This window comes from Trematomus bernacchii, unplaced genomic scaffold (genome assembly GCF_902827165.1).
Source record: "Trematomus bernacchii unplaced genomic scaffold, fTreBer1.1, whole genome shotgun sequence".
NCBI lineage: Eukaryota > Metazoa > Chordata > Actinopteri > Perciformes > Nototheniidae > Trematomus > Trematomus bernacchii.
Window position 1 is genome coordinate 1675977 of NW_022987524.1, and position 16137 is coordinate 1692113.

The following is a 16137-nucleotide window of genomic DNA, read 5'->3' on the forward strand; positions in this document are numbered from 1 at the left end:
TAACCTAAAGTATTATTTAATGTGTTAATAAAGGTTAATTCGTTTGTCTGTTTTGCACATCCTCATATTAATATCTTTATACATCCGGCACTAAACTGTTTTATTGTAAAGATCACTTACAGTATCTTCTTGATTTTTTATATTCTATATTTCTATCATTGACCTTCTACTTTCACCCTATGAAAGTATGTACTCTTAATATTTTTTTCATCAAATCACATTATTCAACAAAAATAATTCAATAACGTGCTTTAACCACTAGGCGGTGCACACAAGGTACACACAGCATACTAATAATAACTTTGTATTATTAGTGTAGGACACTTATGTATGTATAACATCTGAAGATGTGTAGTTTTATTCATGTTTTCACATAATTTTACAGGATATTGCTATATTATTTCACATGTTTTACTTCTACACATTAATATCTGATTTGTAAAACATCACAGACAGAAAGGTATATCCGTCATTTAACAGTAAGCTATTGAAATTGTGATTCCATAGATGTGTCTCCCATCACCCAAATCCCCTGACTATTCTCTCAACTCAGTATTTACATTCTTATATTCAAAGAAAATCAGTAATATCTTTAAAAACTACAAGTCCCTGTCTATCAGCTGTGCACCGTTATGGTGTAAATACAACCTATCTACCAATTGGATCAAATATAAAAGTCAGCCGAATTACTATTGATACTGCAAGGAGACGTATTGTGTGAAAAGAAATGTAAGATGTTGTTTAATTGCTGATATATTTATGATTCACATCACATATTCAGTTTCGGCGGCACTTCTTCCTGTTTGTCTAGAAGTCTTCTCATCAGGGCTCTATAAATAAAGAACTACGGCAAATGTGTAATATTTAATGCAGCCGAACCATGTATTACAATGCCGTTATGTGATGACTTCCAAAGAGAAAAGCAAGAACACTCGGAATAAAGTATTATTATTTTTTTTTTAAATGTTTTCGGATTTCATATCGCATAAACACCATCTCCCAACGTGCATTGCGGCTAAAACATCCAATTATCGAGCTTCAAGCTCAGGATCTTGGGTAATCAGTTCAGTGGGCTTGTGGTGTGTATCGCTCGAAATGTCCTTTATAGGCCTACGTCTGTTTCCAGTGACTTTATTTACGGCTAAAAAGCATGCTAAGAAGCCCAAGATTATAGAATTAAACGAATAAATAAAAACAAGGATAATTGTGTGTTATTGTTGAGTAAATAACAGTGTGTTATTTAGAAAAGAATAACAAATTAGAAGGAAAAAAAGATTTTCAAAAATACAGATTTCAGTATTTTGAGGCTCGAAGCCCCATTTCTTTTCGTCACAGACGGCAAAAAAATGAGACATTATATGATTTAAAATAAAAACAAAAAAATAAAAAGATAAAACACTGGCATGTAATTTACGTTAGAATAAATAGAATGGTTTTGAATAATAGATGAGAGTAAAATCTACGTCACTTTACAGCTCCGCCCACTTTTGGGGAAACCAACGCTGTCATTTGAACGGCGATCAAGCCTGAAGCCACAGAGCTCTTGATGGAGCTAATTTCCCGCCATAACTCCACAAACAAACTAAACAGGTTTTACAAATGCCTCATGATTCACTAACAAACACAATGTGGTTTGCAAATACAAAACACCATCTACAAACTAATGCATTTAGTTTTGCAAAGAAAAAACGTATCTATCAAATAAACACATACCATTTTTCTAATAAATCATGTTTCAGAGACAAATTCAGCATAGGTTTTTACAAGTACACAACTTTTTTTTACAACTACAAAACTTTTTCTTCTCACGGCGGAATATTACTGCCAAAAGTCACGTGACTCACTCACGTGACTTTTGGCAGTAATATTCCGCCGTGGTTGTGCTCATACACACTCACACATGCTCACTCTAAAGACTTTCCAAGGGGTAAAAATGCTGCTGCTGGAGTACTGACTGGAAGTATTGCTGATATCATGTCAACCATCCTCTTAAAGTACCAACAATATCAGTCTCATAAGAAAGGTGTTTTAACGCTTATTCAAAATAGCAGAGAAACATGCATTATTGTACTCAGGAGGGGACATTCAAAAAGTACACAGTAAAAGTACTTCATAGTACTTGTGGGAGTAGTTTCACTAGTACTGAGTCCAACAGTGTCAATCTCACGAAGAACTAATGGCAACAAATATTTTTTTCCCTCATCAAACTTAGCAGAAGTGGCTTGATTTTGTTCTCAGGAGGGAACTTTGACAGAGTATTTCTCAAAATATACACAGTAAAAGTTCTTCAATGTATTGTTAGTAGTAGGCTTACTAATACAAAGTCAAACCGTATCAATTTCATTAGGAACTAATGGTAACATTTTATTTTTATCATTCATCAAAGATAGCAGAAAACATGCATTATGTACTATGGAGGGGAATCTGACAGAGGATTACTCACAAAGTACACAGTAAAGTACTTCCTTTTATTTCTGGTAGCAGTCAACTAGTACCGAGTCCAACAGTATCAGTTTTATTCAGAACGTATGGTAACAAATATTTGTATCACTCATTGAATATAGCAGGAAAGAAAATGAAGAGCAGCTGATTGACCGAGTGCAGAATCGCTGTATAGTTTAAATCTCCTTAGTTACAATGTTGTCCATTTTAGACAAAGGCTTATTATATCTACAGCCCTAAGAACATTCATTTTCTGGGCTCAATATGTGTCTTGGCTGTTTTCGTTGTGATCGCTAAATTCAGATCGCTGGATCGCTAGAAACACCACTGTCATCAGGCTGGCAAGGGCTGTTCCATGCTCTGCTCAACCTCCCGCCTTCCCAATGGACTCAGTAGCGCCCCCTGCTGCCGTGGAGCATGTGTGAGTGAGCATGTGTGAGCATAGATATATATAAACACGCTCATGGGAGATTTTCCAGTGTAGCTCACTGGCCGCCATCTTGCTATAGTCAACAGCTACTCTGGTACGCGCTATGGTAGCTGTTGTAAGGTGAGTGATCTGCACAAAAATACTCTTAACTCGCTGAAATCTTGACTGATTTACAAACGATTTGGTTTATTATAAACATTATTAGCATGGCTATGATACAGGATGCTTGGACATGTTGAAATTGCAGCTTTTCTTTGTGTATGTGAGGTTGTATTTATTAGCTGGCTAATAACAAGAGGCTGTGAGTGAGACATGGGGTGTTTCTCAATCGCGAGTACGCTTGCTTGGTAGCACATGTCTGCCGAGCATCTTGCTTCAGAAGCGAGTCAAGAATACTTCCTGGCATTCGGAAAACGAAGTGTGGAACACGCTAGCAAGTGTGCAGGTGTGCGTCATATGAGAGGCCCCGCCTTACATCTTCCGCCACAGATTTGGGGAAATTGGTCCGTGCGCAAAGCATTGTGGGGATTTTAAGACCGCGAAGTCTACTCATGTGTAGCCTCGATATTTCTCCAAACGGAGTACGCCGGGCTCGGTAGATTTCCAAGTATACTGGAGATTGGAACAGTACTTCGGCGGCACTCGATGACGTAGTATGCTTGAAATAGTGGCTCTGCAGCAGCTTTACTCGCGATTGAGAAACACCCCTAGTATTACAAAGTTGACCCAGCAACTTTACACCAGTGGGAGAGGCAGAACTGCTCTTTCTTTTCAACATAACTTAAGTTACACATGATTTCTTCCAAGTGGTTTGGCTTGTTAAAAACATCTTACATTTAGATACATTATGATACAGGAAATTGCTGGCTTTGTTTACAGAAGTACCTGACTATGCCGGACTTTTGTGCAGCCTACAGATGCTCTAATCACCGCAGTCTGGAAACAAGAACCCGTGGAATCACCTTTCACGTGTAAGATAGGACAATATTATGACTATAATTAGGATAATCGTTAATTACTTAGTGGATGTATGTACATTACAAGTCCTGCTACACAGGATCAGTGGGGCTATGTGAGATAATAGTATTGCAAGATTGTTGTTGACCCAGCCTCTTTAGAATATGTTGCTACCATTTCTTTACACAATTATTTAATGTTTCTTTTGGACACCTTTTTTATAACTCTTAGTGTGGTTGTCTTATTCTTAAAGTATACATACATACATACAATTACCCCAAAAATATGATAATTTCGGTGTGTATTTTTGTCCTTACCCTTAATGTTAAAGGAAAGAAGGGAGGAAAATGTTGACAATAATTGATATATCTGGCTACCTTTCTCATGTTTTTAAGGTTTCCCAAAACCGGAGAGAGGAGGAGGCAGTGGGAAGTTGCCCTAAGAAGGCAGGACACTGCTCTGCAATGATCACTTCAGTTGTGAGGACTTTGACATGACTCACACATGCTCCACGGCAGCAGGGGGCGCTACTGAGTCCATTGGGAAGGCGGGAGGTTGAGCAGAGCATGGAACAGCCCTTGCCAGCCTGATGACAGCGGTGTTTCTAGCAATCCAGCGATCTGAATTTAGCGATCACAACGAAAACAGCCAAGACACATATTGAGCCCAGAAAATGAATGTTCTTAGGGCTGTAAATATAATAAGCCTTTGTCTAAAATGGACAACATTGTAACTAAGGAGATTTAAACTATACAGCGATTCTGCACTCGGTCAATCAGCTGCTCTTCATTTTCTTTCCTGCTATATTCAATGAGTGATACAAATATTTGTTACCATACGTTCTGAATAAAACTGATACTGTTGGACTCGGTACTAGTTGACTGCTACCAGAAATAAAAGGAAGTACTTTACTGTGTACTTTGTGAGTAATCCTCTGTCAGAGTCCCCTCCATAGTACATAATGCATGTTTTCTGCTATCTTTGATGAATGATAAAAATAAAATGTTACCATTAGTTCTTAATGAAATTGATACGGTTTGACTTTGTATTAGTAAGCCTACTACTAACAATACATTGAAGTACTTTTACTGTGTATTTTTTGAGAAATACTCTGTCAAAGTCCCCTCCTGAGAACAAAATCAAGCCACTTCTGCTAAGTTTGATGAGGGAATTCTTTTTTGTTGCCATTAGTTCTTCGTGAGATTGATCCTGTTGGACTCAGTACTACTGAAACTACCCCCACAAGTACTATGAAGTACTTATTGTGTACTTTTCCAGTAATCCTCTGTCAATGTCCCCTCCTGAGTACAATAATGCATGTTTTTCTTTTAATAAGCGTTAAAAAACATTTCTTCCTGAGACTGATATTGTTGGACAGAGTATTTTAAGAGGATGGTAGACATGATATCAGCAATACTTCCAGTCAGTACTCCAGCAGCAGCATTTTCACACCTTGGAAAGTCTTTAGAGACTGGCCTGGATAGCTGGTCACAAATATCCTTCAGCAAAGTAACACACTCTGTCACTCTGGTTGCCCTCTTATGATGCTGCTGTCTTTTAATATATAATTATTCCTCTGCCGCTAGTTCGTTCCTCGCAGATTCTTCAGTCTCATCAGCCTCATCCTTCCATCAGTCCCAGTTAACGCCTCCAGCACACTTCCAGTGTCTGACTCCATATGATATTGTCCTGATGCTGTAAGGGTGATGCCCCATGATCACAAAATGACCCCTCTAAAGTCTGAGTGCCAAGGACCTCATATTATGTCTGTCATTAATGTTACATCACCCATTATAACAGTTTTCTTTCCTTTTTTCTCTTCTCTTAACTGAATAGTCCTGTCTTTAAGTATAATACAATGTAAAGTCCTTTTCCTGCACCATTTTAAGGCTTCATAACAGGCATGTTTACTGTATGTGTTTGGTGAAATAACACAATCAATGGCCCAGAATTGTACTTTATAAACTATGAATCTTGTGGTGCTTGAAGAAATAAAGACAGGTTAAGCCGGCCAGGTTATATATATATATATATTAGGGCTGTCAAGTTAACGCGTTAATAACGCGTTAACGCAAAAAAAAATTAACGCCACTAATTATTTTAACGCGATTAACGCATGTGTATTTTTTTTCCTCGGCCGCCGTAGTTTCAGAGCGCATCGAGTTTAAAATACCATCTACAAGCTGATGCTGACAGCCCCGCTCCTGCTGCCCGCTTGTGGCAGACCACACTTCCACGCTCACCGGCAGGCCCGGACTGGCCATCGGGAGGACCGGGAGGGTGTGTGTATGTGTGGCGCGAGCGAAGCACACCTTACGTGTTGTTGTTAGCATCTGGTGCTAGCTAGCTGAGCTAACGGATATAAGGAGCTGTTTCAATGAAAACAGAGGAGCGACATTTTGCCGACAACTGCGCCGAGCACTTGACTTTATGCAGCTAGCCATACAGCACACTCAGCACGGATAGTGCCGCAACACAGCTCATACACACAGGCATATATGCCTTGAGCTGCACATAGCTCCAACGATCCTCCACATTCACACACACACACACACACACACACACACACACACACACACACACACACACACACACACACACACACACACACACACACACACACACACACACACACACACACACACACACACACACACACACACACACACACACACACACACACAGTATTGTATGAGAGAGGTTCTAGGTTGAATTGAGGCGAATATTTGTAATGTTCAGAGGTTGTTGTGTTTACTATTCATGAGAATATTTGTCATTGTTCAAATGATAATAAACAAACATATAAAGCATAGTTGTCCACTCATATGTTGATAAGAGTATTAAAAACTTGAAAAATATCCCTCTAAGGTACATTTAGAACCGATAAAAAATGTGCGATTAATTTGCGATTAATCGCGATTAACTATGGACAATCATGCGATTAATCGCGATTAAATATTTGAATCGACTGACAGCCCTAATATATATATATATATGCCTTTTTTGGAACCATTTTTTTCAATATTTATTAAAATGTCACTAGTTATTTAAACAAACCACTATCTGAGGATAATACAAGCAACCATAAAACACCCTTTATCTAGAGAGCCATTGAAGCCCATGAAGAATTTATCCTTCCACAAATCTTTTCAACTGCTGTATTAATAAAGTTGCCACGTGTTTTCAAATTCAAGTTAAGGAACTATCTGTGTAAAACATTACAAATATTCTTCATTTGCAGTATTTTAAAAATGTTCAGAAAGACTGCATCAATTATATGCTATATATATTATATATAAATATATATATATATATATATATAATATCAATATTGTTATTAACTTAACAAAAATGGGATAATTGCCATGGAAGTGGTGTTTGATATAGTTTACGTTCAATTTTAACTATTTTAGGCAGAAAAACGTATATTGACGAAACCTTTTTTAATAATTTACTATAATTTAGAAAGGTTTTTGTGAGAAATCATTTCAAAAGTAAACTTATTTTTCATTTTATATTTCAATTTGAAATGTTTGCACACAACATTATTAATTTATACATTTTTATAAACATTTTAAATTATGAATCCATTAATTTTATTGTATTTCCTTGAGGCTGGGGAAGATATCCAGCATGTGGTTCAACATGTAATACAAGTAAGTATATGTACAACATGGAAAAGTAAATCAAATAAGTTTAATAGGAGGATGTGGATTTATTTTCTCTCACCTTGTAATTACACAATCAAACAATCTATAATTTAGCTCTGACCTTCACAAAAACATTTTGTTGAATTGGACACATTTTTCCAAGCTCTATTGACTGACATGCAATGACTGGGACTGATGGAAGAATCTGAGAGGAATTAACTAGCAGCAGAGAAATAATCATATTTAAAAGACAGCAGCCCCATAAGAGGCCAACAAGAGTCACAAGGGTTTGTCACTTTGCTGAAGGATATTTGTGACCAGCTATCCAGGCCAGACTCTAAAGACTTTCCAAGGGGTAAAAATGCTGCTGCTGGAGTACTGACTGGAAGTATTGCTGATATCATGTCAACCATCCTCTTAAAGTACTCTGTCCAACAATATCAGTCTCATAAGAAAGGTGTTTTAACGCTTATTCAAAATAGCAGAGAAACATGCATTATTGTACTCAGGAGGGGACATTCAAAAAGTACACAGTAAAAGTACTTCATAGTACTTGTGGGAGTAGTTTCACTAGTACTGAGTCCAACAGTGTCAATCTCACGAAGAACTAATGGCAACAAATATGTTTTTCCCTCATCAAACTTAGCAGAAGTGGCTTGATTTTGTTCTCAGGAGGGGACTTTGATAGAGTATTTCTCAAAATATACACAGTAAAAGTTCTTCAATGTATTGTTAGTAGTAGGCTTACTAATACAAAGTCAAACCGTATCAATTTCATTAAGAACTAATGGTAACATTTTATTTTTATCATTCATCAAAGATAGCAGAAAACATGCATTATGTACTATGGAGGGGACTCTGACAGAGGATTACTCACAAAGTACACAGTAAAGTACTTCCTTTTATTTCTGGTAGCAGTCAACTAGTACCGAGTCCAACAGTATCAGTTTTATTCAGAACGTATGGTAACAAATATTTGTATCACTCATTGAATATAGCAGGAAAGAAAATGAAGAGCAGCTGATTGACCGAGTGCAGAATCGCTGTATAGTTTAAATCTCCTTAGTTACAATGTTGTCCATTTTAGACAAAGGCTTATTATATCTACAGCCCTAAGAACATTCATTTTCTGGGCTCAATATGTGTCTTGGCTGTTTTCGTTGTGATCGCTAAATTCAGATCGCTGGATCGCTAGAAACACCACTGTCATCAGGCTGGCAAGGGCTGTTCCATGCTCTGCTCAACCTCCCGCCTTCCCAATGGACTCAGTAGCGCCCCCTGCTGCCGTGGAGCATGTGTGAGTGAGCATGTGTGAGCATAGATATATATAAACACTAGATGGCTCATGGGAGATTTTCCAGTGTAGCTCACTGGCCGCCATCTTGCTATAGTCAACAGCTACTCTGGTACGCGCTATGGTAGCTGTTGTAAGGTGAGTGATCTGCACAAAAATACTCTTAACTCGCTGAAATCTTGACTGATTTACAAACGATTTGGTTTATTATAAACATTATTAGCATGGCTATGATACAGGATGCTTGGACATGTTGAAATTGCAGCTTTTCTTTGTGTATGTGTGGTTGTATTTATTAGCTGGCTAATAACAAGAGGCTGTGAGTGAGACATGGGGTGTTTCTCAATCGCGAGTACGCTTGCTTGGTAGCACATGTTTGCCGAGCATCTTGCTTCAGAAGCGAGTCAAGAATACTTCCTGGCATTCGGAAAACGAAGTGTGGAACACGCTAGCAAGTGTGCAGGTGTGCGTCATATGAGAGGCCCCGCCTTACATCTTCCGCCACAGATTTGGGGAAATTGGTCCGTGCGCAAAGCATTGTGGGGATTTTAAGACCGCGAAGTCTACTCATGTGTAGCCTCGATATTTCTCCAAACGGAGTACGCCGGGCTCGGTAGATTTCCAAGTATACTGGAGATTGGAACAGTACTTCGGCGGCACTCGATGACGTAGTATGCTTGAAATAGTGGCTCTGAAGCAGCTTTACTCGCGATTGAGAAACACCCCTAGTATTACAAAGTTGACCCAGCAACTTTACACCAGTGGGAGAGGCAGAACTGCTCTTTCTTTTCAACATAACTTAAGTTACACATGATTTCTTCCAAGTGGTTTGGCTTGTTAAAAACATCTTACATTTAGATACATTATGATACAGGAAATTGCTGGCTTTGTTTACAGAAGTACCTGACTATGCCAGACTTTTGTGCAGCCTACAGATGCTCTAATCACCGCAGTCTGGAAACAAGAACCCGTGGAATCACCTTTCACGTGTAAGATATGACAATATTATGACTATAATTAGGATAATCGTTAATTACTTAGTGGATGTATGTACATTACAAGTCCTGCTACACAGGATCAGTGGGGCTATGTGAGATAATAGTATTGCAAGATTGTTGTTGACCCAGCCTCTTTAGAATATGTTGCTACCATTTCTTTACACAATTATTTAATGTTTCTTTTGGACACCTTTTTTATAACTCTTAGTGTGGTTGTCTTATTCTTGAAGTATACATACATACATACAATTACCCCAAAAATATGATAATTTCGGTGTGTATTTTTGTCCTTACCCTTAATGTTAAAGGAAAGAAGGGAGGAAAATGTTGACAATAATTGATATATCTGGCTACCTTTCTCATGTTTTTAAGGTTTCCCAAAACCGGAGAGAGGAGGAGGCAGTGGGAAGCTGCCCTAAGAAGGCAGGACACTGCTCTGCAATGATCACTTCAGTTGTGAGGACTTTGACAGGACGGGGCAGACTGTCCGGCTTAAAGATGGTGTTGTGCCAACAGTATTCAACTTCCCAGCTCATCTTCAAAGGGTATGTGTATCATTGGCCAACAAGAATTCAAGGTGTATAAGATTGATATATAAATATGTGATTAAATGTCACACTTTAGTTTTTCTTTCTGCAAGTTTAGGAATAAATAATGTGTTGTGTATTACAGCACATTTTAAACACTCAAAATGTCTTTAATTATGTTTATTTTAGCCGGAAGCAACAAGAAGCACAACCACTTCTAGAAGAGCGGAAGATGAACCTCAGCCTAATGTTGTGAGTATTCTGCATGTGGCCAAGACCAGAGAGATGGTCATTGATTGCAGGAGGGTGAGGACGTCTCCTCTACCCCTGTGCATTCTGGGAGAGGATGTGGCAGTTGTGGAGGACTACAAATACCTGGGAGTGCACTTAGACAATGGGCTGAACTGGAGGATCAACACTGACGCTGTGCACAAGAAGGGGCAGACTCTATTTTCTGAGGAAGCTGAGATCCTTCCACGTGTGCAGCAAGATGCTGGAGATCTTCTATCAGTCTGTGGTGGCTAGTGCACTCTTCTTTGCTGCGGTCTGCTGGGGGGGGCAGCATCAGAGCCGGTGACACCAGCAGGATCAATAAACTGATCAGGAAAGCTGGGTCAGTCATCGGCATCAAGCTGGACCCCTTTGAAGCTGTGGTGGAGAGGAGGACACTGAACAGGCTGTTGTCCATCATGGATAACCCCACCCATCTTCTCCACCTGCAGCTGGACAGTCAGCGGAGCTCCTTCTCCAACAGACTGCTGCAGCTCCCCTGCCATAACTCTGTACAACAAATCACTTCTGGCTGGAAGATAACTCTCTGCTCCATAGTTTATCTTGAATATAACCACGTTGTACATTTTACACATATATAATCTGTTCAATATTTAAAGGTGGGGTAGGTAAGTTTGAGAAACCGGCTCGAGATACACTTTTTGTTATATTCCATGGAATGCTCTTAACATCCCGATAGCAATGAATATCTTAAGTGCTTTGACAACAAATCCATAAAACAATTTCATCTGTGGAAGCTGTAGTACTGTAAAAAGCACGACCAATCATTTTAGCCGGCCCGGCTAAAATAACTGGATGGCCTACCTGCCTGTCAGCCTTCCATCTGTGCACAAACTTATCTCGTGCCCTCATTGGTCATGTGCGCGTTCGTGTGTGTTGGAGGAGGGGCTCTGTAAGGAAGTAGCAGATCTTTCCCGGCTGTGTATTTTCAAATTCTAGCGCACTCGAGCTGGTTTCTCCAAAATTACCTACCCCACCTTTAACATTAATATTCCATATGCCTTATATTTATGTATATGTATATTAGATATATATAATATCCTGCCAAACTCAACATGTATATTATTTTCCTCTTTCTTTATTTTCTTTATTTTTCTTATTTCCCTTATGCTGCTGTAACTAAAAATGTTTTCCCAAATTGGGATCAATAAAGTACCATCTTATCTTATCTTATCTTATTTGCATGTGGAATGTCACTAACAAATGAGAGCATCATATGGCTTGTCATATTAAATCCTTTATCTCGGTGGTACCCAGGAAGGTCTATGATGGTGTTACTAGGAGAGCCCAATATCATTTGAGGTGGTACTCTGTGTAAAAAGTTTGAGAACCACTGGCCATCTCACTTGCTCTATGTCACTCATACACTTGAATAAACATGTGCAAACATTGAAACTACACCCAGGGGTTGGCAACCTTTACAATCAAAATAGCCATTTTTGTCCAGAGCCTCAAAACATATTTCTGCCTTATAAGGGGACAAGCCTATTAAGATCAATTTCTTAAAAGTACGCTGAGTTGTGTTTTCTGTTGGAGAACGTAACATTTTTTTAGGAGAATAGAAACCACACCAAGTTGTTCTTCTTAATAATAATAATAGATTTATTTTGGGGGGCCGCCTTTCATAACACCCAAGGACACCTTACAGGGCATAGGGGCAATATAGGGAACAATTAAAACTGGATTTAGGGAGATATCAGCCGGGGTAAGACAAACAACAGTAAATGGACTACAGAAGGACACAAAAGGACACAGGGTACAGTTTATATTATTCTTGGGCTTTTTTCGACTACAAGAACTCAGCGCACCGTTCTGTGAAGTGGTAACGTATTTCAAAGGTTCTGGATTTGTTTACAAATCTAGAAACTAAATACAAAACTAGGACGATATGAAGATCTCATGACAAAAATAATTGTGATAAATGAGACAGAACTGGCCTGTCTGTGAGCTCATTTTATGTTGGTTTGGTTCTTCTGATAAAGGTGTGAATATCTAAATAATATACCACCATATGCTATTGTCATTAGTTGTGTCCCTGTTCTTCAAGCTAAGGCATTGCTAAATTAACAACTCTTGGCTTACAGAGTGGTAACATGAGACCGATTTTTATATATAAAATATAAATATATTTAAATTTTATAATTTATTTTAAATATTAACAATATAATAAAATAAATGGAAATATATACACCGGCAAATATTTAATATAAATACCTTGTGTGTGTGTATAGCTATTGCTTTATCTGCTTAATGTTATTTTCATATGAAAGTCCATGATTATAAGTATGCAGTATCATAACTACATCTTTGATGTTTATAAAAAACCAAACCGTTTGAAAATTGGTTGAAAATTGAGCAAGCTATGGTTATTTAAATAGTAAACCATAATGTTATGAATGAGAGCACGGCCTGTAGCAAGATGGCGGCCATGTGGCAACGTCGGTCTCCATTGGCCAGCAGCGCGGGTGAGTCATCTAGTGTTTATATATATCTATGTGTGTGAGTGTGTATGAGCACAACCACGGCGGAATATTACTGCCAAAAGTCACGTGACTCACTCACGTGACTTATTCCGCCGTGAGAAGAAAAAGTTTTGTACTTGTAAAAAACAGTGTTGTAGTTGTAAAAAAAATGTGTGTACTTGTAAAACCTATGCTGAATTTGTCTCTGAAACATGATTTATTAGAAAAATGGTGTGTGTTTATTTGATAGATACGTTTTTTCTTTAGCATTAGTTTGTAGATGGTGTTTTGTATTTGCAAACCACATTGTGTTTGTTAGTGAATCATGAGGCATTTGTAAAACCTGTTTAGTTTGTTTGTGGAGTTATGGCAGGAAATTAGCCACAGAGCTCTTCTTTTACTGTCCTTTCAGAGGAAGTACAGAAACACGTAACTCTGGATTTGTTTTAATGTTTGAGGTGCAATAAACGACACAGCAGCTTTTTGGAATGTTAAAATTATTATTTTCTGCCTCGCTCATGAGAGTAACAGCTGGAGAAATTACAGCCTCACCTACTGATTTTAATTTAACCATATATCGAGCCCGATTCTCGATTTCAAATGTGTGCTCTAAAATGATATTTATAAATGACTATTATCATTATTATAAGCAAGACAATAAATGGCAAAGATATGTAGAAAATAAACGTATTTAAGATACGTTCATAACAAACGTAACGTGGGAGAAAATATGTTTCTAGAAGATATGTAGAAAATAAACGTATTTAAGATACGTTCATAACAAACGTAACGTGGGAGAAAATATGTTTCTAGAAGATATGTAGAAAATAAACGTATTTAAGATACGTTCATAACAAACGTAACGTGGGAGAAAATATGTTTCTAGAAGATATGTAGAAAATAAACGTATTTAAGATACGTTCATAACAAACGTAACGTGGGAGAAAATATGTTTCTAGAAGATATGTAGAAAATAAACGTATTTGAGTTACGTTCATAACAAACGTAACGTGGGAGAAAATATGTTTCTAGAAGATATGTAGAAAATAAACGTATTTGAGATACGTTCATAACAAACGTAACGTGGGAGAAAATATGTTTCTAGAAGATATGTAGAAAATAAACGTATTTAAGATACGTTCATAACAAACGTAACGTGGGAGAAAACATGTTTCTAGAAGATATGTAGAAAATAAACGTATTTGAGATACGTTCATAACAAACGTAACGTGGGAGAAAATACGTTTCTAGCTAAACGTAATTGAGAATGCAGTTTAGTTCTGTGGGAACGTAATTTTTAGGAGACAGGGTTGTTTAAGGACATTTCGACCAGGGGTGTAGAGCTATATTTGTTTAAGCACCGGATTGGCAAAACAGGAGAGTGTGTGCACCAGTCTGCCTTGATCTATGAATTCATGTCCGTGACTCTCGCAGTATCTGCTGCCCACAGCTGTTTTATAGAAGGAAAACCTCCTTCACTTCATGAAATCTCTGCAGCACCAGGAGGCAGCGGGAGGGTTAACTCAGCCTCTGAGAAGAGGAGCGCGCAGTGCCTTTCACGCACCGCCTTCACTGTGTTTACCTTCAGAATCATTAGAAAGGATAAAGAGCGACCGCAGGCTGATGTGTTTTAACCACACACACCTCTACACACACACACACACACACACACACACACACACACACACACACACACACACACACACACACAGACTTTTGTTCCTCCATGTTTCGTTGTTATTGTTTCACTGAGCGGACCCGCACATTTTTTTCAAACGCTCCCTTTTTTGGTCCATCTGCGGCGGTAATAGGTTTTGTGCGCTGTGATGATTCGGCTGTACCTTTAGTAATGAATATTAAATGTTGTGAGGAAATCTTTCCACCAATAATTCCAATAAGTAATCCAAAATGTATTCACTTCAGGTTTACGAAAGTAACTGTAATCAGATTACTCGTTTTTCAAATGTAACGCGAGCTGAATACAGTTACTTGATTTTTGTATTCTGATTACGTAACGCTGTTACATGTATTCCGTTACAACCCAACCCTGTATATATGCAAGTTGCAACACACACACAGTAAAACTTTGCCCCTCATGTGTTGTATAGGCTGCATGACTAGGCTGTTCAATGGGGCTGATGTGTTGTGTAGATTCGCCAGAAGGAAAGGTTAAACTCCTTATGAAGTGGTGAGGTGCCGCAAATCAAGCAAGAACGTGATTGGTCGATATTCATTGTGGGGGTTGGGGGGAGGAGGGGTTTTAGATAGATATAGAGTTGTAGTAAGTAGATAGAGTTCGCTATGATTGAGGTTTCGTTTATGCATAGGGTAGATTCTTTTAATTACATTTCCTTTTTTGTTTTGTGTATTTTTTACATTTTGGATTTGCTTGGCGAGCTATTTTTAGAACATCTTATCCCTGAACGAATACATTTAATTTGGGCGCCAGACAGAGGAATTTTTAATATAGCCAGCTGTCAAAAAATGATATGCTTAAACACGCAGAAACAGAGGGATAGCCCGGTGACCTAGCTACTGAAGTTTACAAAGGAAAAATAATAATCAACCAATTCACTTTCAACATAAAATGTCTGTATTTTTTAACCCCAAATAATAATCAGTACATTAAACAAACAACTCATGTCACAGACCATTTACCAGAAAAACTTAAATCCAATAGATACATTAACACAAACAAATAAGTCAAATTAACTCACAAAACATCAATGCCTTATGTGACTCCGAGAGCCTACGATTGTTTACATCATGTGGATTGACTGTGAGTGAGTGTGGGGGGGAAAAAGTATTTGTTGTCCTTTGTCACTCAGGGTAAGAGTGTAGTTCAGGGGATAGGGATGTGTGAAAGTAAAGTTGTAAAGTTCTGTTTTTCCAGAGAATAACTTATCTGAGGGTGACAGGCCAGAGTAGATCACTGGATTGCAGGTTTTAACTGGGAAGTAGTGATGTTACGTATTGCGCCGAGGCTTCGGAGCGTGTTTCGAGTAATCCCTGAAGCTTTTTGTGAAGCTTGTATCGAGGCTTGTATCGTTTTGGGTCAGTGACGTCATCGATGACAAACGAAGCCT

At 38.3% G+C, this 16137-nt stretch overlaps 1 protein-coding gene across 1 annotated transcript; it reads left to right on the forward strand.

The window, feature by feature from the left end:
* The first annotated feature begins 2942 nt into the window (after positions 1-2942).
* LOC117473233 (THAP domain-containing protein 6-like) lies at positions 2943-11858 on the forward strand. Its single transcript, XM_034118759.1, has 6 exons — positions 2943-2992; positions 3752-3843; positions 4225-4290; positions 10199-10316; positions 10488-10604; positions 11847-11858. Exons 2-6 carry the CDS (start codon positions 3764-3766, stop codon positions 11856-11858), a joined length of 393 nt encoding a protein of 130 aa, XP_033974650.1. The 5' UTR covers positions 2943-2992; positions 3752-3763.
* The last annotated feature ends 4279 nt before the right edge of the window (positions 11859-16137 follow it).

Coding starts and splice junctions, on each gene's coding strand:
- LOC117473233 (XM_034118759.1), top strand. CDS start 3,764: ATGCCGGACTTTTGTGCAGCCTACAGATGCTCTAATCACCGCAGTCTG. Junction 3,844..4,224: donor CGTGGAATCACCTTTCACGT/GTAAGATAGGAC, acceptor CATGTTTTTAAG/GTTTCCCAAAACCGGAGAGA. Junction 4,291..10,198: donor AGAAGGCAGGACACTGCTCT/GCAATGATCACT, acceptor CTAAGAAGGCAG/GACACTGCTCTGCAATGATC.